General features: G+C 47.1%; 2 protein-coding genes across 3 annotated transcripts; both read right to left on the reverse strand.

Moving 5' to 3' along the window:
• Positions 1 to 3,444: 3,444 nt before the first annotated feature.
• On the reverse strand, positions 3,445 to 8,633 carry LOC309400091 (methanethiol oxidase-like). Its single transcript, XM_081968411.1, has 12 exons — positions 8,532 to 8,633; positions 8,326 to 8,385; positions 7,905 to 8,017; positions 6,742 to 6,927; positions 6,369 to 6,489; positions 5,970 to 6,152; positions 5,458 to 5,636; positions 5,267 to 5,345; positions 4,776 to 4,897; positions 4,461 to 4,553; positions 3,888 to 4,006; positions 3,445 to 3,679 (listed from the first exon to the last, which is right to left on the reverse strand). The coding sequence occupies exons 1-12, from the start codon at positions 8,623 to 8,625 to the stop codon at positions 3,520 to 3,522; spliced, it is 1,509 nt and encodes a 502-aa protein (XP_081824537.1). The 5' UTR covers positions 8,626 to 8,633; the 3' UTR covers positions 3,445 to 3,519.
• A 5,309-nt stretch (positions 8,634 to 13,942) lies between these two features.
• Positions 13,943 to 22,623, reverse strand: LOC309400098 (methanethiol oxidase-like). 2 transcript variants are annotated; one of them, XM_081968418.1, is made up of 12 exons: positions 22,559 to 22,623; positions 20,563 to 20,640; positions 19,735 to 19,847; positions 17,777 to 17,962; positions 17,434 to 17,554; positions 17,002 to 17,184; positions 16,496 to 16,674; positions 15,944 to 16,022; positions 15,620 to 15,741; positions 15,082 to 15,174; positions 14,742 to 14,860; positions 13,943 to 14,586 (listed from the first exon to the last, which is right to left on the reverse strand). In XM_081968418.1, the coding sequence occupies exons 1-12, from the start codon at positions 22,611 to 22,613 to the stop codon at positions 14,424 to 14,426; spliced, it is 1,491 nt and encodes a 496-aa protein (XP_081824544.1). In that variant the 5' UTR covers positions 22,614 to 22,623; the 3' UTR covers positions 13,943 to 14,423. The 2 variants fall into 2 exon arrangements, with proteins under 2 accessions (XP_081824544.1, XP_081824545.1); XM_081968419.1 differs by having other exon boundaries at positions 20,563 to 20,637; positions 22,559 to 22,604.
• Between the last annotated feature and the right edge of the window lie 395 nt (positions 22,624 to 23,018).

Here is a 23,018-nt window from a genome sequence, read left to right on the forward strand (position 1 = left end):
CAGGGGAAAAAGCTGTTCAGTGTACATTGATAATAACCTGTTGGAGACAGAAGCCCGTAAGGAACAGAAGCTATAAAATTTGGGGATGGTATTATGATTTGAGAGCCACGGAGGCGCAGTGGTTGGAGTACAGTACTGCAAGCTAATTCTGCTGACTGCTGGCTGCCAGTAGTTCGGCAGTTTGAATCTTACCAGGCTCAAGGTTGACTCAGCCTTCCATCCTTCTGAGGTGGGTAAAATGAGGACCGAGATTATTGAGGGCAAGAGGCCGACTCTGTAAACCACTTAGAGAGGGCTGTACAGCACTGTGAAACAATATATAAATCTATTTCTATTGCTATTTGAGGGCTTTGTGAAAGGAATGAAGGCCTGCCTGCATGTCACCTGCCCCTCGGGGTAAGTCAAAGATTTTTGAGTTAGTTATCATCAAAGGTTCTTTTTCAGAAGACTAGTGTACTTTGTTTTGTTTTATTTTTTTGAAGGTGTTTCATTTCTCATCTAAGAAGCATCCTCGGTTCTCTTTTATTTCACGTTTATTTTCAGTAGTGGTAACTTCAACCTTATCCTTGCTTTTTGAAATTATCCCAGTTTTTGCATTGGGAAGATGGGAAGGAGAGAGAATTAAGAGTTCTACTTTTCTGGCAATCAAGCTGGAAAAGTACCATGTGGAGAACATTGGGGCTCTGCCCTATGTCTCGGCTGCATTTCAGGAGTTCAGCGTTTTTTTTTTATTTTTGTGGATCTTTGTTGTGGTTTATTAGCTTTATTCCGGTTAAGATTGGCATCCCTTCTCTGAATTATGCCTGCTAAGCGCTTCCTGTTGCTGAGTGGCAGCCATTCGTTGGAGCCTTTGATGACTCCGCTGTTGGAATTTCAGAAGTGATTAACGGAGTCTGAATTTCCCATCTTCCCTTTTTCAACCTCTTTTCTTTCAGCTCTGCCTTTTTAGCTGGAGTTAAATTTAAAAAAATAATAATTTTTTTTATCCCCTCCTCCTCTTCATAAAAGTTTTACCTTTCTACCCTCCTGTCTATGACCTTTGTTGGGTTTGATAGAAAGTTGAGCTCTGCCCAGCAATATTCATGGGACTTCGAGGTAGCACCGTCCCAAATGTGGGAGAAAGAACTCCAAGTCGGATCCCTTGGCATTCCCACGCCAAACAAGGGGGTTAATCTAAGTGATCTCCAAACCTCTTTTCCAACCCTCACATTCTACGGACTTGGACTGTTCAAAGTTTGATTCAAGTTCCATGGAGGATAGTTAATCTCACAAAACTTTATCTCGCACATTCCAAAGTTCTGTTGTCTTATGAAATAAAGGCTTGTCAAGCGACTGAAGGTGAAAGCAAACCAGTTTCATGTTAAGGGTTCTGGGGGAAAATGACTGCTTATTTGGCTTTAGTTTGTCTTGCTGATCAATTAAACCGCTTAAAATGAAAATGTGAACACAGAGAGGAGGAGCCTTAGAGTCGTTGGACTCATAGACTGCAAGAGAAACTGTCCTTCCTCCTCCTTTGCCCTTTGCCTTTAGTGTTGTGACTGAAGGTGTGACCTCTGATGGCTCAGGATGGCTGGTGGCTAATAGTTGGAGTTGCTTAAAAGTCCTGGATGGTCAACAACCAGCTGATGGCTGGGCTTGGGCACAGTGTGCGAGCGACCCCTTGTGGCAGAACAGGGCATTATTCCCCCATCTGGGCGGAGATGCACATGGGAGTAGACAAGAAAGAAGTAGGCTAGCATCTCAAGGAAAAACATTGTACTCTTTGCACGATAGCCTTCTTTTTGCAGAGAGAAAGGTTGTGACTTCTTCACAATTCTCTGCGATTCTCTGTCTCCACCGGGGAAGAGTCAAACACTACGTTGAGAATTTCCCTGTCTGTGGAAGGGAGAAAAACTCAGAAGACTTTTCCAAAATGAGGTAGGATGATGATGTCACAGTCCTGAGAGGCTGAGACCTCACGGGGATAGGAGTCATCCGCCTTCCATCTTCTGCTGAGGAGAATTTACCTCAGGAAAGAGCAGGGGGACGGAGAGGGATTATGGAGGAGCAGGAGGAAAATAAACAAGAGAAGATAGAGGAAGAGGAAAATAAAAAGAAAAGGGAGGAAGAGGAGGAAAGTGCAAAGGAGAAGATGATGGAGGAGGAAGAGGAGGAAAAGTAAAGACGATGGAAGTAGAGGAGGAAGAGGTGGCAACACTTTCCTGCCAAATCTCAGAACTCCCCACTTCAGGCGCGAGCCAACCAGGCAACCACGCCCCCCGCCAGTGAAGTTGCGCGCGCCGGCCAATTCCCGCGCCGCTCGGCGGACTTAGGCGCCGTATGGGCGGGGCGGACGCTCTGGCGGCCGAACTAGAGAAGGTGAGAGGGCTAAATAGAGAGTTGGACGAGCACGAGAGCACATCTATTACGTCTGGGGAGGGAGGGCTCCGCTGTTGACGTAATTGCTCTCTCTGTAGTATGGAAATGTGTAGTAGGTAGACAGCCATGCCCCACAATGTGGTGGTGTTATTTTTCTTACGCAGCACGGTCTCTTTATCAGTCTCCAGTGGGTAACTCTGAAGTGTGTCACGTTTCCTGTGTCTTCCACGCCCAGTTGACAAATCTTCTGACAGGAGTGGTGAGACCTCACCACAAAGCTACATCTGAGGAACCTCAGCTTCTGGGTTGGACACTGGTGGATAACTGGACTTGACGGAAACTCCTTGCTTGGGACTGGTTCCTCGCCTCACTGGCTGAGCTTCTGTTGGAGCAAAGACCTTTCATGTTCTGCCTAAACCTCTGTGGTTGAGATGTGTATCCTACCAGCCTCACCTGACTGCTGTGGAACTTACATCCAGGGAAGATGAATGTGTTTTACTGAGAGCTGACATCATTGGAACGTCAGTGCCTGTCAAACTAAGCACCCTGCCAAAGTTGTGTCCTCCCAATTTTGATGGATTTCTTCCTCCCTTTGCTGATTCCCTCTTTTCCCTTGTCCAGAAGATGCATGAGTAGAAGAGCTTCTTCTCTGATTTGTTTGCTCTGATTACCTAGTAGTGCTTGAGGATAGTTAAGTGAAAATCCTTCTCCTGCAGCTGACTAGCATTAATTATGGCTTAAGTTATGGGTGGAGCGTGAGTGTGGTGTAATACTTAAAGGTGCTGGATTAGATGATAGAGACCATACATTTTAATCCTGTTTTAGGCACGGAAGCCAAGCTGGGTGACATTGAGCCATTCTAAACCCCAGGAAGAAGGTGTTGGTCCTTAAGGGGCTTTTAAAATGCATCGTGATAAAAACACATAGACATGGTCAACGGTTGCCGCTCTCATCTTCAAATAAAATTTACCCTCAAGAGTCTGTATTATCGAGAAAACATTTTATTACAATGACAATTTCTCTGTTCACATCCGCCACAAACATGGAAATCTGTGCGGCAGAATTAAACTACAAACCAACACTCTGGTTTTGAGTTCCTCTGCTTCAGTTCCCTGCCCACTAAATGCTAGCTTAGCAAAAGGGTAGGCTCAGAGGAAGGTCTCAGGCCCAGATGTCCGAAGTACAGTCTCCTGGGTAACTCATGTCATGCGCATGAGAGGGACCCCACGGCTCCTTCCCGAAATCCACCAGAAAATCTGGATTCACACAGAGACCTCCGTTGTCCGTGTCCACGTCGATCTGGAGCATGACTGACCCTTCACTGCAAAGGAAGAAGAATTCAAGGTTAGAAAAATGATCTTTGGCTTGCTCATTTGAGCCTCCGTAATGCTGGGAAAAGCTGATTAGGGAATTCTACAGATGGGAAAAGTTTGTGCAATTCCAGCATCAATAAAGAGACAATAACAAAGTAGTAGAAAATAAGGACAAGATTGATTTGGCATGTAATGCAAGGAAGAAGAAGAAGATACCTGGATAGTTGTGGATAGAATTGCTCATCCCACTGTGTATAGAGAGCGTTGGTGACATAAAGCCTTTTCCCATCCAAGCTGAGCTGGAGCGTATGGGGTCCACCATGTACTCTCCTTCCCTAAGGCGAAAAAAAAGCAAAGAGTGATCAAGAAATGTAGGCAGTCCAAGGAGGCTCCTTAGTCTAATCTGCGGCAGGAGATTATTTGTGGGCTTTCAAGAGGTCCCATAGAAAAGAATGAGAATGATTCTTTAACAGGTTTCCTGCAAGTCTCTCAAACCAGGACCGTCTTTCGGTGTAATGCATGACCTTGGGGAAGCAGGAGAAGAGATGCTACCTAGGAAACAATGGACAAAAGGAAGGAGCCGCCGGTGGCTTAACAGTTAGAGGAAGAAACTTAGGAAGGACCATACCTAATGCATCAAGCAGTTAAAAGTGGCAGCAGGAACGTTATATTCTCAGACTTGCAAGATTCTCTTAATGTAGCCTTACAATGACGTAGAATAGGTTCATCTAGTTGTGTAACCTGGCTGGTTTTCCAGGGGGGGCTGATGCTCAGAACACGGAGGCTCACCTGGATCACGAGGGGATCTGGTTGGCAGTCCAGCTCTTCATCCTTAACCACAGTCACCACCCCACCTTTGTTGATGCTGCCTCCTACGAACACCTGCAGGACCCAAAGGGTGGGTTAGTACAGTCTCCCCTTCCCCAAGCTACAGTCTTTCCTGATTGCGGTATTTGGAAGTGGACCCCATCTGAACAGGGGAGTTCTTTGCAGGTAACTGGATTAGCTTTCTGCATCCTGGTTCTGATGGTGGAAGAATGGACTTCTGCAAGGACCCCAAGACTTCCTCGCGGTTGCAGGGCTTTTGGGTGGGTGGGAGCTCACCTGGCCCATCAGCCGGGGGCAGTGGGGGTCGGTGATGTCATACTGTCGGATATCGCCGTGAAACCAGCTGTTCAGGTACAGGAAACGGTCATCCAATGAAATAACGGAGTAAGTGGAGTACGCTGGAGAAGAGAAAGTGCCCAGGAATAAGATCAGGAAGAAAGTCGAGTTACTTAATTCCCTGGCATGCAACATTTGCAAGAATTTTTGTCTCTTTCAGCCATGATGAGATTCAGCCTTTTCTCAAAAGATGCCAAAAATCCTTAAGTTGAAGATTGAAGGTGCAAACTGCCTTTTCCATTCCCCTCCAACATAGCTAATTCTCAATGTTAAGGTTATATTTAATATTTTAAACTATTGTTTTATCATGTCATAAGCCCTCCTGAGTCTCATGAGAGCAACATGGGCAGCATATAGATTCATACGTGCGAAGGCAGAGGGTTGAGAGGTAAGAGTCAGAACAAAAGCCCTCCTGTACTATATGCGCCTACCTGGCATTTGGGGTAAGTACCACCCGGTGACCGTCTTGTCAGGAATCTGAATTACCTTCTCTGTGCTCCACGTCCCATCCTGCAAGACACACAAGGTTGATTGGGACCTGCAGAGCTTTTAAAGTCAGATGCCAATTCTTTATGATGGAAAGGGCTTGGGGTGAGGGGAAAGAAATTCTACTTGTTTTCACCTCCTCCTTGTAAATATGATGTATGGAGCCATCGAAGCTACAGCTCACAAAGCCATGTGGGGAGTCTGGGTTGTGCAGGAAGCGGACCGCCAGGGGGACAAAGTCCTCCCCCATATCAATGGACTCAACGAGGCAGTGGGAGGTCCAGTCCCACACATTCAGGCGGCGTCCGAAGTAGCCTGCAGAGGAAAGGAGAAGAATCATCTCAACTTCTTCTGGTGAGTAGGAACGCCTACTACTAGACGAGGGTATTCAAGGGGGTGTGAGATTACACTAAGCAGTTCCTTAGAAGGGTGGTGGGCTTTCTCATGTTAGAGATCTCAAAGCAGGAGCTAAGGTGCCATCTCTTGGGGAAGGTGCCCCTCTAGATAGACAAGAGGGTTGGACCAAATAGCCACCAACACCCCCCTTAGTGCCATCCTTCCACAAGGGGTCTTGGGTCCCACTTTAGGTAAGAGTCCAATCCCCCTGACTGATGGACCTTAAGCTCGGGCAACATTGCGTCATCTCACCTTTCCTCAGAAACTCAGGGTTGAACCCTTCTACAAAAAATTTGGGGACTCCAATTTCAGTGCTGAATAAGACGTTATGCCTTGGTTTGTACCAGAAGTCGAATCCTAGTGGAGCCTCATCCCCAGGGCGGTTCCAGGTACCCTTCACTTCCCATGTTTCCGTATCCAGAAGAATAAATGCACCTGCGGTTTGGGGTTCAAATGAATTCAAACAGATGTAGGTGATTCCCAGGGAAGTTTGGCTGAAAGTAGTTTTGCACCACTCAGAATTGTCCAAGAGGTGGCAATTTCAGGTTTTAGGAGTTTTTTGGAGAAAGTTTCTCTCCCAACATCTTCTGAGCAACATCACAGCCCCTCAATTTGGACCCCTTTTTGGAAAACAAGTTCGCCCAGCAGTACCTTTTCCATTGCCAAACAGGTCCCCTAAGGAGCTGATCATCACTTCTCCATTGCCCAGACAGCGTGGGGCGAGTAGTGAAGCCACTTTGGTTTTACAGAAGACCTCTCTGGGCTCAATCACCTGCCAAGGTTGGGGAGAGGAAGGGAAAAAACAAAACCTCTTGCACTGCAGTTCTGTTTGTTTTTTTCTTTGTAACTCGTCAAATAGTTTTGATCTAAAATCTCCAGAGCCCATCTGAGGTCAGTGAAACACGGGGGATGTTGATAGGAATGTGACAGGGTGAAATAAAACTTTTGAATCATCTCTTGTATAATCGGGTCGTTTGTCAGGATTTCTTTCAATACTGCACCCTAAGAAGATGGGCGGCCCTACCTTGAGCAGGCAGGGGGCTTGGGGGTCAGTCCCGGTGTCCACCACATAAATCCGTGAGGAGTTGAAACCCGGAATGACCAGCCAATTGCTTTCCTTGGTGGTGTCTCCGAAGCTGCTGCTGGAAGCATTCGAACACATGAAGTGAAGCTCATCATTAATGTAGGGCATTTGCAGCCGGTGAATAACCTGGTTGGGAAAGATTGGAGAGGCAAAGATTAAACGTGGATTGTTAGGGTTAGATTTCTCCATCTGTTTCCCAAAGGTTCATGATTTCTGTATCTTTGGTTGAAGTACACCATTGGCAGGATAGAATTGTGTTAGTAGAAAGCTGTACTTCTGCTTGATATTTCTCTCTCTGGGCAACAGGAAGGGCATCCGGCCAGTAAACAGTCAGCTCCATCCAGTTGCCCTGACTCCACTCCACAAGGGATTATGGGGTGGTTAAAAGAAGATGATGAAATGTCTACTTCTGCTTTGTGGAAGAGTGTGTTGGTTGTGGATTGTTACGGACAGAATACGGGTTTCTCTCCCAACCAGCAAGCAGGACAGAGACAGGACGGCGTCCCTAAAACTCACAGCCCTTTTCTTCCCTTCCCAGTCTTTCATGCACCCTCTGCGCAAAAGTGCTCCACCATTCCAACCCTGGAACTGAAGTCCTCGCATGTGTGAATGCAAGAGCCGGCATCGGAGCATCGCCTGCTACTTCATGGATTGTGAGCAGGTTCAGTGCATTACGGCATAGGATTCTGCGGTACCAGCTAATGATCCTTTAGCTCTCATAGTTCCAGCCTCAGCTGCACCTAGTTAAGCTGTCGGTGCATAGGTGTAACTGACCATGACTCTGCTGACACAAAAAATGTGAACATGGCAAATCTGCCTGAGGGTACCCGTTAGAGGGTACCGAGGAATAGAATGACTAGAAACACGCTGGGAGCTGCTGAGCTTTGTTGGGCTTAGAACAAAGGATTCCCGTAATTTGATTAAAGTTAATTGTTCCCAGGTTTCCAGGTTTTGGAAACTGAGAATGTGTCTGAACCTGTTGGTACAAATTTTTCTCGACTTACGACCGCAATGGGAATGGAAGATACTAAAAAGTGGTCCAAAGAATGGGAAACCAAACAAGCATTCGCAACATCGCCCCAAATAACCGAGTATCCTCGTACCTGGCAATAAGTGGGGGATTTGGGATCCACATCCACCGTGGCGAGATAATCAGGCATTTGGGTCCCAGTCCTGGTTAAGACGCAAAGCACGTACATCAGCTTCTCTGGAGGTCCTAGGGAAAATGTCCACATTTTAGGCTCCTGGGCCTGAACCTGAAAACAGTTCTGTCTTAACTACAACTAGTGTTCGCCCATTCTCTTAGGGTATCAGATTAAACCACGCTGTGGCCCAAGTCATTGGTCAAGGGATTCCGATACCAGATCAGTTGTCCCATGCCAAATGGCTCAACGTATTTGCTCCACACACCACAACGAGGCGGCTTAATATGAGGTGTGAGCCCACCCCTCATCTCTGCGGCTGGACTCAACATCTTCTTCCCTGGCCTGCTCTCCAGAACGGGAGGATATCACCCCTTCTTACCTTTCATGGCATCCAAAGGCGTTGGATAGCAATATTCTGGATAGCAATATTCTTTCCCCTCTTTAAAAAAGAAGAAGAAGAGAGATTTAGCTTCGGTGCATCGGGAGAAAGAAGGGAGACACGGGTGTTTTAAGGAAGGTTGCGGACAGGCAGCATTGGCGAAAAAGTCTTGTGCCTCCGACACAAGGGATGGATTGACTTCCTACCTTTGCTCAGCTTCTTCAGAAGCTGTTTCTCAGCATCTCTTGTTCGTTGTTTGAGCATTTCTGTCTCTTTCTTTTGCTCTGCCTCTGCTTGCATACCTGAGCTTCTCCTGCTTGCTTACAGACGTGTTATATACCCCATAGGAGCTGATCGAGTTTCGCTCCATGTCCTTTGGGGCTGTTAAATAACAGAGGCCCTAATATCTTTGTTTCATCTTTTTCTCATCACACTTTTGATAGTATCTTCAGAACAGTTTATCTAAACTCCCATCACATCTTCCAGCTATATATGTTTGCTGACTCATCAGAATAACCAGATTTACAGGGGAAAAAGCTGTTCAGTGTACATTGATAATAACCTGTTGGAGACAGAAGCGCGTAAGGAACAGAAGCTATAAAATTTGGGGGTGGTATTATAATTTGATTGCTACAGGGGCGCAGTGGTTGGAGTGCAGTACTGCAAGCTAATTCTGCTGACTGCTGGCTGCCAGTAGTTCGGCAGTTTGAATCTTACCAGGCTCAAGGTTGACTCAGCCTTCCATCCTTCCGAGGTGGGTAAAATGAGGACCGAGATTATTGAGGGGACAAGAGGCCGACTCTGTAAACCGCTTAGAGAGGGCTGTAAAGCACTGTGAAAGAGGTATATAAATCTATTTCTATTGCTATTTGAGGGCTTTGTGAAAGGAATGAAGGCCTGCCTGCATGTCACCTGCCCCTCGGGGTAAGTCAAAGATGTTTGAGTTAGTTATCATCAAAGGTTCTTTTTCAGAAAACTAGTATGGAGCTCTGCCACCAACATTCAAGGGAGTTCGAGCTATCCCCGTCCCGAATGAGGCAGCAAGGACTCAAAGTCTGATCCCTCGGCATTCCCATGCCAGACAAGGTGGTTAATCTAAGTGATCTCCAAAGCCCCTTTTCCAACCCTCACATTCTATGGAGTTGGACTGTTGAATTCAAGTTCCGTGGAAGAAGCCCAACCAAGCAATGGTTAACCTTGCAAAAGTTAACCTCGCACATTCCAAAATCTCATCGTTTTATCAAATAAGGGCTTGTCAAGTGACTGGAAAGCAAAGCAGTTTCATGTTAAGAATACAGGTGGAAATTACTGCTTATTTGGCTTTCGTTTGTCTTCCTCATTAATGAAACTGCTTTAAATGAAAATGTGAACACCGAGAGGAAGAGCCTTAGAGCCCTTGGCATTCCACTTTCAAACGGGACAGACTCACAGACTGCAAGAGGAACTGTTCTTCTTCCTCCTTTGCCACCTGGCCTTAGTATTGTGGCTGAAGGTGTCACCTCAGGTGGCTCCTGATGGCTGGTGGCTATTAGTTGGAGTTGCTTAAAAGTCCTAGCAACTAAAACCATCCCAAAGATAAAGAAATGCAAGAAAGCAAAAATGGCTGTCTGAGGAAGCTTTGCAAATAGCTGAGGAAAGAAGAGCAGCAAAAGGCAAGGGAGAAAGAGAAAGATACACCCGATTGAATGCAGAATTCCAGAGAATAGCTAGAAGAAATAAGAATGCCTTCTTAAATGAACAGTGCAAATGAGTAGAAGAAAACAATGGAATAGGGAGGACTAGAGATCTCTTCATGAAGATTGGATATATGAAGGGAACGTTTACTGCCAAGGTGGCCAAGAACCAAAATGGCAGGGACCTAACAGAGGCAGAAGAGATTAAGAAGATATGGCAAAATTACAGAGAAGAACTATACGAGAACGAGCTTAATGTCCCTGATAACCAAGATGGGTGGTCACTGGCCTCAAGCCAGGCATCCTAGAATGTGAAGTCAAATGGGTCTTGGAAAATCTGAGCAGCAACAAAGCTGTTGGAGGTGACAGAATTCCAGCTGAGCTACTCAAAATCTTAAAAGGCGATGCAGTAAAAGTGCTACATTCCATTTGCCAGCAAATTTGGAAAACCCAACAGTGGCCACAGGATTGGAAAAGGCCAGTTTACATTCCAATTCCAGAGAAGGGCAATGCCAAAGAATGTTCAAACTACTGCACCATTTCACATGCTAGTCACGTTATGCTCAAAATGCTAGGCTCCAGAGGTATATGTATCGAAAACTACCAGAAGTACAGGCAGGATTTCGAAGAGGCAGAGGAACTAGAGATCAAATTGCCAACGTACGCTGGATCACGGAGAAAGCTAGGGAGTTCCAGAAAAACATCTACTTCTGCTTCATTGACTATGCTAAAGCCTTTGATTGTGTGGATCACAACAAATTGTGGCAAGTTCTTAAAAAAATGGGAGTGCCAGGCCATCTTATTTGTCTCTTGAGAAAGCTATATGTGAATCAAGAAGCAACAGTGAGAACTGGACACAGAACCATTGGTTAAAAATTGGGAAAGGAGTCCGGCAACGCTGTATACTGTCACCTTGCCTATTTTACTTATATGCAGAGCACATCATGAGAAAGGCGGGGCTGATGAATCACAAGTTGGAATTAAGATTGCTGGGAGAAATATCAGCAACCTCATATATGCAGATGATACCACTCTAATGGCAGAAAGTGAAGAGGACCTAAAGAACCTCTTGATACGGGTGAAGAAGGAGAGTGCAAAAGTTGGCTTGAAACTCAACAATAAGGAAACTAAGATCATGGCATCCGCCCTCTCAATTCCTGGCAAATAGATGGGGAAGAAATGGAGGTAGTGACAGATTTTTTTTCCTGGGCTCCAAGATCACCGCAGATGGGAACTGCGGCCAAGAAATTAAAAGACGCTTGCTCCTGGGGAGGAAAACTATGGCAAATCTAAACAGCATACTAAAAAGCAGAGACATTGCCTTGCTAAGAAAAGTGTGTATAGTCAAGGTTATGGTTTTGCCAGTTGCAATGGATGGCTGTGAAGGTTGGACCTTATGGCTGAGCGCCAAAGAATGGAGCCCTTTGAACTCTGGTGCTGAAGAAGACTCCTGCCTTGAGTCCCTTGGACTGCAAGGCCATCCAACCAGTCAGTCCTACAGGAGATCAACCCTGGCTGCTCTTTAGAAGGCCGGATACTGAAGAGGAAACCTAAATACTTTGGCCTCCTAATGAGAAGGAAGAACTCCCTGGAGAAGAGCCTCATACTGGGGACGATGGAGGGTGAAAGAAGAAGGGGACAACAGAGAATGAGATGGCTGGATGGAGTCACCAAAGCAGCGTGAGCTTGAATGAACTCCAGAGGATGGTAGAACAGGAACGCCTGGAGCAGAGGTGGTATTCAGCAGGTTCTGGAGAACCAGTAGTGGAAATTTCGAGTAGTTCATAGAACCGGTAAATATCACCTCTGCCTGCCCCTGCCCCCATCTATCCTCTGCCTCCCGAGTCCCAGCTGATTAGAAGGAAATGGAGATTTTACAGTATCCTTCCCCTGCCATACCCACCAAGCCATACCCACAGAACCGGTAGTAAATTTTCAATCCCACGATTAGCCTGGAGGAACGTTGTCCATGGGGTTGCAATGGGTCAGACACGACTTCGCAACTAACAACAACAAAAAGTCCTGGATTAGGACTGTCCCACACCCAGGTGATGGCTGTGCTTGGTCACAGTGTGCGAGCGCCCCCTTGTGGCAGAACAGGGCATCCCCCCCATCTGCAGGGAGCCACACACAGGAGTAGGCAAGCAAGAAGCAGCATCTCAAGGAAAAAAGCAATTCCAAACTCTTGGTTATTTGTTAAAAAGAATCTATGACTCCTGCTACAATGGGTTAATTTATAAGTCTTCAGGGTAGGAGTGGAAGAGTAGTTGCCCAGATGCAGAAGGAATCAAAACTTCCTGAGCAGGGAGTTGGACTAGAAAACCTCCCTTCCAACTCTTATTCTGTGAGGATTCTCAGTGAGGATTCTTTTGCATCAGGTTAAATGGCCAGATTTAAAGTCCACATTTTGGTGTCCCCTGATGCTCAGGGTTTTTCTAGGAGAAATTTAAGCCAAGTTTGATTCCTTAATAAATTAACTAGTCAGAGCTTCTGTTGGAGCCTGAAGACCATTCATGTTTTGTCTCAATTTCTGTGGTTCAGATATGTGTTCTTGCCAACCTCCTCTGACTGTCCTGAAACCTACGTTGAGTGCAGTTGAACTGGACTTAACTCAAGAGAAATCATTTTCAAAACTGACACGATAGAAATGTAATGCGCACAAAGAGGCAAAACTGTCACCATGCAATTCCTTCCCCAGCTATTAATGTCCTTGTGGGTGGAACAGATTGATGTGTTTCATAATTCGTCTTCCTCTTCTTGGCGGGCTGTTTGCATTTGCTCATTCCCTGGCTTCTCGCAGATGCCAAGAACAGCTTTGACTCCCATTTAACGCAGAAAAGTTCTTTCTAGAACAGGGTTGCCAAAATCTGGGTAACCAAGAAAACCAGCAGAGCCAGCTTCTTGGCTGTGGTTACCCGGCAGTGCCTCAGATAGATGAAAATCCTCTCCTGCAGCTAACATTAATTATGGCCCAAGTCAGGGGTCTCCAAACTTGGCCACTTTAAGACTTGTGGACTTCAATTCCCAGAATTCCCTTGTGGCTGGCTGAGGAATTCTGAGAGTTGAAGTCCACAAGTCTTAAAGTTGTCAAGTTTCGAAACCCCTGTGCTAAGTTATGGATGGAGAACCAGTTTGGTATAATGGTGAAAGGTGCTGGATTAGACAACAGGAAACCATAAATATTTAACCCTCTTTTAGGCACAAAAGCCGGCTGGGCAACTTTGAGCCAGTCCTTCTCTCTCAGTCCCAGGAAGAAGGCAGCATTGGTCCTTCAGAGGTTTTCACAATACATTGCGAGAAAAACACATACAGACTTTCCCCCACAAACTTCAGGAACGAGGATTGAAGTGAAGGATCACGACAACAACTTATTTACAGATTTCATCTCACCACGCCAGGCCTATGGCACATGGTTGAGGATTATGTGGCAAGCCAGTCGTGAGATGAGAAGGAAATGTGGGAGGTGGAGATGGAGATAATGACCTACTGATGGTGCAAGGCAAACCTTCTTTCCTGATTGAGTTGATTAGCACACACAGCGGGGTAAAAATTTCATCTCTGTATTTAACCTTTTATTCAGAATTGAATGGTTCAAGGTGGCAATTCTCACCTGGCAGAAGGCGGTTATGGGGGCTGGAATTCCCAAAGGTGGCTTACAGGTAGGACTGTGGGAACCCTACTTTTCATATACCCAGACGATGTGGAGATTAGCCACAAATATTGAAGGAAGTGGTTTCCAGGCATTTGCTGGGTCAAACTCCTTTGTAGAACCAGCGACAAAGGAACTTAAGAAAGACAATATGAAGATATTTGTGGATTTATATGCATAATACTAGCTACGTGTTTGCAGGTAGAAGATTTGAACTCGGATCCTGTTTTGAGGGCCACGGGGGTCAACCAGTTGACGTTCTCTGCTTGAAATAAAGATTATCCTGAAGAGTCTATTACCAAGAAAACTTTTTATTACAATGACAATTTTAATTTCTCTGTTCGCGTCCATCAAGAACTGCCAGAAGGGGTTTGTTCCCCACCAATTTGCAAGAGTTGCGTCAGAAGACTTGCAAACATCTGTAGAGACGGGCTAAGCAAAGTGTCTTGACGGGCATAAACCCCAGACAGAGTTTTGCACCTGGACAACAGAATCTAGAGAAATTGCCTCTGAATGGAGCTGAGCTTGTAGCACCTGCAGGTAAGCAAGGAGAGAAGAGCGATGAAGAGACTGGTGTGCCCCCTAGCTCCATAGTGCCGACTAAGGATGAGCGAGCTAGCTTATTTCCTGATTGTGCACACTGTTTAAGTGACAATGTGGAAATCGGTGCAACGGGATTAAGCTACAAACCATCATTCTGGTCTTGCATTGCTCTCTGCCCCATTTCCTGCCCCCTAAATGCTAGCGTAGCAAGAGGGAGGGCTTGGAGGAGGATCTCAGACCCAGATGTCTGAAGTACAGTCTCCTCCCGGGTAACGCATTTCGTGCGCACGAGCGGGTCCCCAAGGCTCCTTCCCGAAATCCACCAGGAAGTCTGGGTTGACACAGAGACCCCCATTCTCCGTGTCTACGTCAATCTGCAGCATGACTGACCCTTCCCTGAAAAGGGAGAAGAAAGGAAGATTAGCTGAGCAAGGAAGGCTCAAAAAAGGTACAGGATTTTTATCTGATGGTTCTCAAGTTCTTGGTTTCCTCTCTGGACCCTTGCCCCCAATTTGCTCCGAGTTTCCTCCACCTGTCAAGAAGCTTCATACCTGACCAGTTGTGGATAAAATTGCTTGTCCCATTGTGTGTAGAAACTGTTGGTGACATAAAGCCTTTTTCCATCCAAGCTGAGCTGGAGCATTTGGGGTCCCCCGTATACTCTTCTTCCCTAAGGTGAAAAAAAATACTAAGTGGTCCAGAAATGTAGGAAGTCCATAGAGGGGAACATATGGCTCCTTGGTTTTAACCTGCCTCAGGAAAGTCATCTGCAGCATTTCAAGGTGTCCCGCCGAGAAGAAAGGAGCCACGCTTGTCCATTGACATTTATGTTCTGCACATTTCCCATAAGTGTCTCAAACCCAGAATCCTTCTGAGGAAAGAGAGCCTCACCTGGAGCATGAAAGGATCTGGTTGGCAGTCCAGCTCGTCATCCTTAGTCACAGTCACCACTCCACCTTTGTAGATATTGCCTCCGACAAACACCTGCAGGAGCCAAAGGAAGGGTCAGTTCAGTCCGAAGGACAGTCTCCCCTTCTGCAAGCTGCGGTATTTGGAAGTGGACCCCAGTGGAGTGGTGAACCGGCTTAGAGGTGGTGCTCTCGCCTCACAATAAGGAGGCTGTGAGTTCAATCCTAGATAGAGGCTCCACATTGGCGACAGGAAGGGCACCCGGCCAGTAAAACACACTGCTAGCTCCATTAAATTGCCCAGACTCTGCCCCACAAGGGATTATGTGGTTGTTAAATGATGATTTGGAGGTGGACCCCCTCCGAACATGGGTTCTTCTACCTCGTGCCAATAAATCAGGCCTGCATTAGCTTTCTGCTTAACCCAACATCCTGGTTCCAAGGATGGAAAGAAGCAACCTCTGGAAGGATCCTAAGTAAGGAACCATGATTTCCAGGCCTTTAGGTGGGAGGGAGCTCACCTGGCCCGTCAGTCGAGGGCAGTGGGGATTGGTGACATCGTACTGTCGGACATCGCCGTGAAAGAAGTTGCTCAGGTAGATGAAACGATCATCCAATGAAATGAGGAAGTCTGTGAGGAATGCTGGAGAAGAGAAGGTGCCCAGAAATAAGGTTGGGAAGAGAATTCAATTACCTTTTTCACGAATCGTCATTCTCCACAATTTGTAGTTCTCAGCCCATTCTCAAAATATTTTGAAAACCGGGACAGAAGGTGCGAACTCCAAAGCTAGAGGGTGGAGACACGAGCATGAGGATAAAAATCCTCCTGAACTTTATTTACTCACATGGCATTTCGGGGAAGTACCATCCGGTGACTGCCTTGTTCGGAATCTGTATCACCTTCTCCGCTGTCCACGACCCATCCTGCAAGAGACACACGAGGCTAATTGGTTGGGGAGTGCAAAGCTCTCCCAGGTGAACTAATTTGGACCACCCCTTCCGCTTCCTATCCATATCTGACTCCTAATTTGAAGATTTGATCTCGGTGGGATTTGAAATATTTCTGTAGTTTGCAACTACTGAATTTTATCCCAGTTCTGTCGTAATCCTTTCCAATCTCTGCCAGGCATCCAGTCCGATCGCCTCTGGTCTTCAGCAAAGATTAACACAGTTTCTCTACCATAGAGACAAGATGAACTAATAAGGCAGCGCTACGTTTAGGTTCCTGCGTGTAAAGATTTCCTTACCATGATCATAATATACTCGTTATTACATTACATGTTGTTTTTAATGGTGCATTTTAATTAGTACTTTGTTCTGAGCTGAAGCCCCCGGATGTCACTTATTTCAGATGGAAAGATGGGGGAAAGGAGAAAGAAATTCTTTTTTTTTTCTACCTCCTTCTTGAAAAAATGGTGTATGGAGCTCTCGAAGGTGCATCCCACAAAGCCGTGAGCGGCATCTGGGTTGTGCAGGAAACGTATCTCCAAGGGGGCAGAATCTTCCCCCACATCAATGGACTGGACGAGGCAGTGGGTAGTCCAGTCCCACACGTTCAGGCGGCGGCCGTAACGCTCTGCGGAGGAAAGGAGAAGAATCATCTCAACTTCTTCTGGTGAGTAGGAATGCCTGCTACTAGACGAGGGTACTCAGGAGGGTTTTGCTAAGCAGTTCTTTAGACGGATGGTACACGCTTTCTCACGTTGGATACCACCAAGCAAAAGCTGAGCTGCCATCTCTTGGGGAAAAGCGGGACAAGACGGTTGGGCTAGATGGCCACCAACACCCCCTTAGCGCCAACTTTTCTCAAATTCTCTTCAACCCTTCTAGGATGTAGTCCAGATGCCCCCTGGATTTTGGATCCCAACGGGCCTTAAGCTAACACAGTGTTCTGTCATCTCACCTTTCTTCAGATCTTCAGGGTTGAACCCATTCACAAGGTATTTGGGGACACCCCATTCGGTGCTGATCAAGACATTATGCCTGGGTTGGTACCAGAAGTCGTATCCTTGCGGCGCCTCGTCCCCGGGGTGATTCCAGGTGCCCTTCACTTCCCATGTTTCGGCATCCACAAGAACAAATCCGCCTGCGGGTGGGGAGAATGCAAATTAGTTCAAGCAGGTATAGTTGGGTCTCAGGAAGGGCTGGCTGAAAGGGGGTTTGCGCCACTTGGAGAGGCCCGAGAAGTGGAAGAGAGGCCAGGACTCAAATTTTGGGTTTCTGGAGTTTGTGTGATAGATTTCCCTCCCAACATCTTCCAAGTCATACCTGCTCTTACAGTACTTTAATCCTGCCCCCCGTTTTGGAAAACAAATCCGCCCGGCCTTTTCCGTACCTTTTCCATTGCCATACACGTCCCCAAGGCAGCTGATCATGACTTCTCCACTGCCCAGACAGTGCGAGGTGTGTAATGTAGCCATGTTGGTTTTAGAGAAGACCTCGCTTGGCTCAATCACCTGCCAAGGTTGGGGAAGAGAAGAGAAGAAAAGAAGGCATTGGTTAATGTCTGTGGAAACCGTGGATTTTGGCTTAAATCTCTTACAAAGACAAGGTCAGGGAATCATTGATGGTGGTAACATGCTCGGAACTGTAAAGTCCCTTGTCTTTAACCCACTACGGGGTCCTCTGCAACCCATTTCCCTGACATGCACCCTCTCAGGGTATGTGGACGGACCTACTTTAAACAGGGAGGGAGCCTGGGCGTCGGTCCCGGTGTCCACCACGTAAATCCGCGAAGAGTTGAGGCAGGGAAGGATCAGCCTGTTGCGTTTCTTGGTGGTGTCTCCAAAGCAGCTGCTGCAAGCGTTCCAGCCGGTGTGATGAAGCTCATCGTCAACGTATGGCATTTGCAGCCGATGAATAACCTGGTGGGGTAAGATTGGCAGAGATGAAATGTGTTTTTAACCTATTTGCCTGGATCTGAGCTTCTCTGTCGGGTTTCAAGAGGTTCGTGATTTGCGTGAGTCTCTGGTTGCGGAACACCGCTTGCAGAATGGAATTTTGTTAGCAGATAGGTCTCCTCCTGCTGGGTGGCAAGGGGCGTGGATTGTAGCTGGCAGAAGGTAGGTTTCTCGCTCTTCTAACTGGCAAGCAGAACCTCACCAACGGTAGCCCCTTAAAAGCACACCACTTTTCCTCTTCCCGGTCATTCATGCGCCCTGTGCACAAGAGTTCCAAACCTTAGGATAGGGACCTGTAGACACCATCGGATCAAGGAAGAGCTCTCCCCGCAAGTGTGAGGGCGAGAGCCAGCATCTCCAATTTTTTGGATTGTGAGCATTCCCAGTGCACGATAGCATTGGTGTCTGCGGTACCTGCTAATGACCCTCTCTTGCCTTTAGGCTTCCCACGGTTCTCACGTGACGGTTCCAGACATAGCTGCTTCCAGTTAGGGTGCCTGTGCCTGTGTGGATCTAGGCTATGACTCTGCTGACACAGACATGTGAGAAAGGCAGATCCGCCTCAGGAGGATGAGCAGGCAGGCCAACAGAACGACTCGAAACGGTCCAGAAACCGAGAGCAGCTAAGCTTTGCTGGGCTCAGAACAAAGGACTCGCTTAGTTTGATTTAACTTAATTATTCCCAGGTCTTGATGTCCTGAGTCTAGTAATTATCAGAAAGTGTTTTAGAAACTGACAATGGGTCTGAACATGTTGGTAAATGTTAGGCTTTTTTTGCAGAGTCCCGTTTTAGGTCTGCAACCTGGTGTATAATGCTTAATGTTGCAGTAATAATTCTAAAGCAACAACCTCTATTTCAAGCAAAGTCTAGCAGTTCAGGGAGAGTCTTGAAGTGACTAGGACTTCTGTTCTCCTCGTGTCTGTGCCTACCAAGGAGGGCATAAAGGCTCTTTCTTCAACCTTTAAAGCAGGGCTGGGGTTGATGGCCCTTTTATGACTTGTAGACTTCAACTCCCAGAATTCCTGAGCCAGCATTGTTCCCCACCCTTGCTTTAAAGGATGTTCTCCATCCTTAGCCTTTTCTTTAGGAAATTGCAGGTGTTCAGAAGGGACACTGTAAAGGGTAAAGATAGAGGTTCCCCTTGCACATATGTGCTAGTTGTTCCCAACTCTAGGGGGCAGGGCTCATCTCCGTTTCAAAGCCGAAGAGCCAGTGCTGTCCGAAGATGTCTCCGTGGTCATGTGGCCGGCGTGACTCAACGGCAAAGGCGTATGGAACGCTGTTCCCTTCCCACCAAAGGGGGTCCCTATTTCTCTACTTGCATTTTTTACCTGCTTTCGAACTGTTAGGTTGGCAGAAGCTGGGACAAGGAACGGGAGCTCACTCTTATGCGGCCCTCGGGATTCGAACCGCTGAAGTGCCGACCTTTCTGATGGACAAGCTCAGTGTCTGAGCCAAGGAACCACCACAGCTCCCTCAAGGAACACTGAATTGTACTGAATTGCACCACAATTCGTTTGTTCTGGATGAGCGTGACATGAAACCAGGACCCATTGGCTCATTCAATAAGCTCTGGTTAAAACTAACCACAGTTTAGCCTGACAGGTCTTTATGCAGCCTTACTCCGCTTCCAACCCCCGCCACCAAATATGAGTTATGCTCAAGAGAGGCCCAAGGAAAAGGAAACCGAACAGGCCTTCACAACGTCATCCCAAAGAACTAAATCATCTCGTACTTTGCAGTAATCGGGAGATTCAGGATCCACGTCCACCGTGGCGAGATAATCAGGATTCTGGGTCCCTGTGCCGGTTAAGATGCACGGCACGTAGATCAGCCTCTCTCGAGGGCCTGGGAAGCGGGGGAGAAACACGCATTTTAGGATCCTGCGTCTGAATCTTAAAACAGTTCTTAAAACGGAGCGATAATTGGCTAGGCTCACGTTTGCCTGTCCTGTTAAACATAGCTACTGGATTAACCCAAACTACGGACTGAATCACAACAGAAGACTTCTTAGTCATCTGCAGTAACACAGAATCCTAAACCAGATTCACGTTACCCGAGCTAGGCGGTCTGTGCAGAAATCGCTATCGGATTTTTCCTGACAGTGAGAACAATTAATCAGCGGAACTGTTTGCCTCCAGAAGTTGTGGGTCCCTCTCACACTGGAAGTTTTTATGAAGTGATGGGACATCCATTTGTCTGAAATGGGATAAGGTCTCCTGCCTGAGCAGGAGGTTGGACTAGAAGACCTCCAAGGGTCCCTTCCAACTCTGTTACTCTGTTACTTGCATAAAGGCCGGGTTGAACAGTAGGGGCTGCCCCATGGCACTCTGGGTCGCTTCCTGGATCTGTGGGATTGGAGCACATTGATGGTTGGTCAAGGGTCCCAATACCAGGTGGTTGCCCCTCATCAAATGGCTCAATGTCCATGTTGAGCTTGTTCCACACATCATGGTTCAAACGAGTGGTTTAATATGAAGTGTGAACCCATCCTTCCTTTCCGTCTAGTTCCAACATCAGCTGCCCTGCCCTGCCATCCAGAGAGAGGATCTTTCACACTTACCATTCATGGCATCTAAGGGCGTTGGGTAGCCGGGGCCGTGACAGCCACATCCTCCTCCTCCTCCTCCTCCTCCTTCTCCTTTAGAAGGAAAGAAAGAATAGTTTAGCAACTCGGCATCAGGAGAGAGAAGAACCATCCGTGCTGGGACCGACCAGAAGAATCCATTTTGGATCCAGTTCTCGATCTAAAGGATCCTCCTACCGCCCCTCGGCAGGGCTCATCTTCCCTCTAGCTGGTATGAGGGAAAGACCTTGAGTGGGGGAGATATAGTGCCTTGGGAACAGTCCGATAAGAGACCGCATAGCCTCCAGCTGCATCACGGATGGAAAAAGAGTCTCAAAGAGGACCTTCTCTAAATTCTCAGTCTGTAAAGGAGATGGAGAGAGATTGGTACTTTCAGACCTGCAATATCCTGTCAATGGAGCTTCACAATGAGGTGGGGCCAGCTGATCTGTTGGTGCTTCCTACCTGATCTACCTGGTAAGGCAGGTACACTGGCAGAGTCATAGAGCCAGGGGAGGGCTCCCTGTGAATCAAGCGGTTCAAGGAGGGCAAAGGGACCGACTCCTCAAAACATTAAATTAAAGGCTTGGCGGAAATAAGCCGGCAACTCATTATCTCTTCTGATTTGGCTGTTTCATTCCCCCCATTTATTCCGATGCCGTGATGAGTCTGTAATCTAATTCATTGCTCATCCCTGCCTGTGAATTAATTGTTCTGCTGTGGCAACTCGTATCTCTGATTGCACACACACTGCCTGGATGCTAAAAGGAGGAAGCCGGATGGCCTTGGCATCCAGTCTAACGTCAGGTGACTAACTTTTGATAGGGCTGGCAATTCCATTAATCAGCTCCTCTGATGCAAGGAGGTGACCGTGTCTTCCTTCATTCCATACCCCTTCCTTTCGGTCCCTAATTGATTAATAGCAGGAAAATAACCCACCAATTTTCATATTAGTCTTCATTAGGTATGTTTCTAGGACAGGATGTAAGGCGCATCAATCAGGAAGCCGTCAAATAATTTTCCTCATGACTATTGACCAACATAAATTTCACAACGGTGGACAACGTTCCCCATTGGACCCACGCCGCGCTCCCCATGGAAATCACAAACCAATTTGGGCTCCACTCATTAGCTTGAAACAAACTCATCGTTGGGAATTTGCTTCCCTCCTACCGATGGGAAAAACCATTTTAAACAAATCTGTAACTCAGAAATAACAAAGCCTGTGTTTTTTCCTTCTCCCTCCCGGTCAGTTTTCCTTGTGTGCTATGCTAGGCTTAAGCTCATCTCTTGTTTGGTAGATTGTGTAAATATTGATTTCTGGAAGCTTCTTTGGTTGAGGAGTGGGATGAAAATATGTGAAATGGGGAAAAAGAAGCTTGGTTGCGTCACAAGTTAAGAAGGTAGGAAGCGGAGGATGGTAAGAATGGGGATTTGGAGGAGGCAGGAAGAATCCCCTGTTTTTCAAGCTTTGTCTCCCAAAGTCAAAGTGATCGAGTATTGGCAATAATTGGAGATCGAAGAATTGGGGCTTCCTCCCTGTTGAAAAGGTTGCTGGCCTGAGCTTATGCAGAACAGAGATACAGAAGTTGTGGGGGCTCCAACACTGGAGGCTTTTAAGAAGAGATTGGACAACCATTTGTCTGAGGGTCATCTGCTTGAGCAGGGGGTTGGACTAGAAGACCTCCAAGATCTCTTCCGACTCTGGTATTCTGTTATTTTATAAACCCAAATCAACTCATCAGTGGAACGGCTGGCCTCCATCACTGGAGGGTTTTGAGAAGAGATTGGACAACTGGAATAGTATAGGGTCTCCTACCTGAGCAGGGGGCTGGGCTAAAAGGCCTCCAAGGCCCCTTCCAACTCTGAGCACCTGTGAGGTGTGACCCCACCTTTGCAACGGTGGTACGGGTCTTTTAAGAAAGGCTGCCGACAGGTGGAATTGGGGCAGAAGTCGGATGTCCGAGAGGCAAGAGAAGGAATGACTTCCTACCTTTGGTTGGCATCTCGGGAAGGTCCTCAGCATCCTTTCTTTGGTGTCTGAACATTTCTCCCTCTCTTCTGCTCTGCCTGGACTCGCACACCTGACATTCTCCAGGTTGCTTGTGGGTGGTTTATATAACTCTGGAGAGCCGCGGCAAGTCTTGCCCCAGAAGGCGTGGTCTCCGGAAGGAACTCAAGGAAAGAAAGAGCTGATTCCTGAAATCCCAGAGGGCTTAACAAGCCTCCCTCCTTCCCTCCCTCCATCTCCCACCCGAGAAGCTCTGCCAGCTGATTCCACACCCTGTGGGGCTGTTCAGAGCCCGAGGCCCCACGACATCTGCTTCGACTTCTTCTCCCAGCCTTTTAATGACTCCTGATCTTATCTGATTCTTATCTGAAGCCCCATCACCTCTTCAGGTTTCCTGGCTCCCCCAGCTTCTTTGTGAAAATCCAGATTCAAAGGGTGAATA

Source organism: Natrix helvetica (genome assembly GCF_964273705.1).
Source record: "Natrix helvetica genome assembly, chromosome: 16".
Taxonomy (NCBI): Eukaryota; Metazoa; Chordata; class Lepidosauria; order Squamata; family Natricidae; genus Natrix; species Natrix helvetica.

Bases quoted from the DNA above. Each gene is read 5' to 3' on its own strand.
- LOC309400091 (XM_081968411.1), bottom strand. From the start codon at position 8,625: ATGCAAGCAGAGGCAGAGCAAAAGAAAGAGACAGAAATGCTCAAACAA. The intron at 6,490-6,741 runs GTAGGGCCGCCC...CAACCTTGGCAG, and splicing joins AAGCCCCCTGCCTGCTCAAG to GTGATTGAGCCCAGAGAGGT. The intron at 4,554-4,775 runs GTGAGCTCCCAC...TGGGTCCTGCAG, and splicing joins GCCCCCGGCTGATGGGCCAG to GTGTTCGTAGGAGGCAGCAT.
- LOC309400098 (XM_081968418.1), bottom strand. From the start codon at position 22,613: ATGTTCAGACACCAAAGAAAGGATGCTGAGGACCTTCCCGAGATGCCA. The intron at 16,675-17,001 runs GTGAGATGACAG...TTTCCTCCGCAG, and splicing joins CCCTGAAGATCTGAAGAAAG to AGCGTTACGGCCGCCGCCTG. The intron at 16,023-16,495 runs GTAGAAAAAAAA...TGTCTCTTGCAG, and splicing joins ACCATTTTTTCAAGAAGGAG to GATGGGTCGTGGACAGCGGA.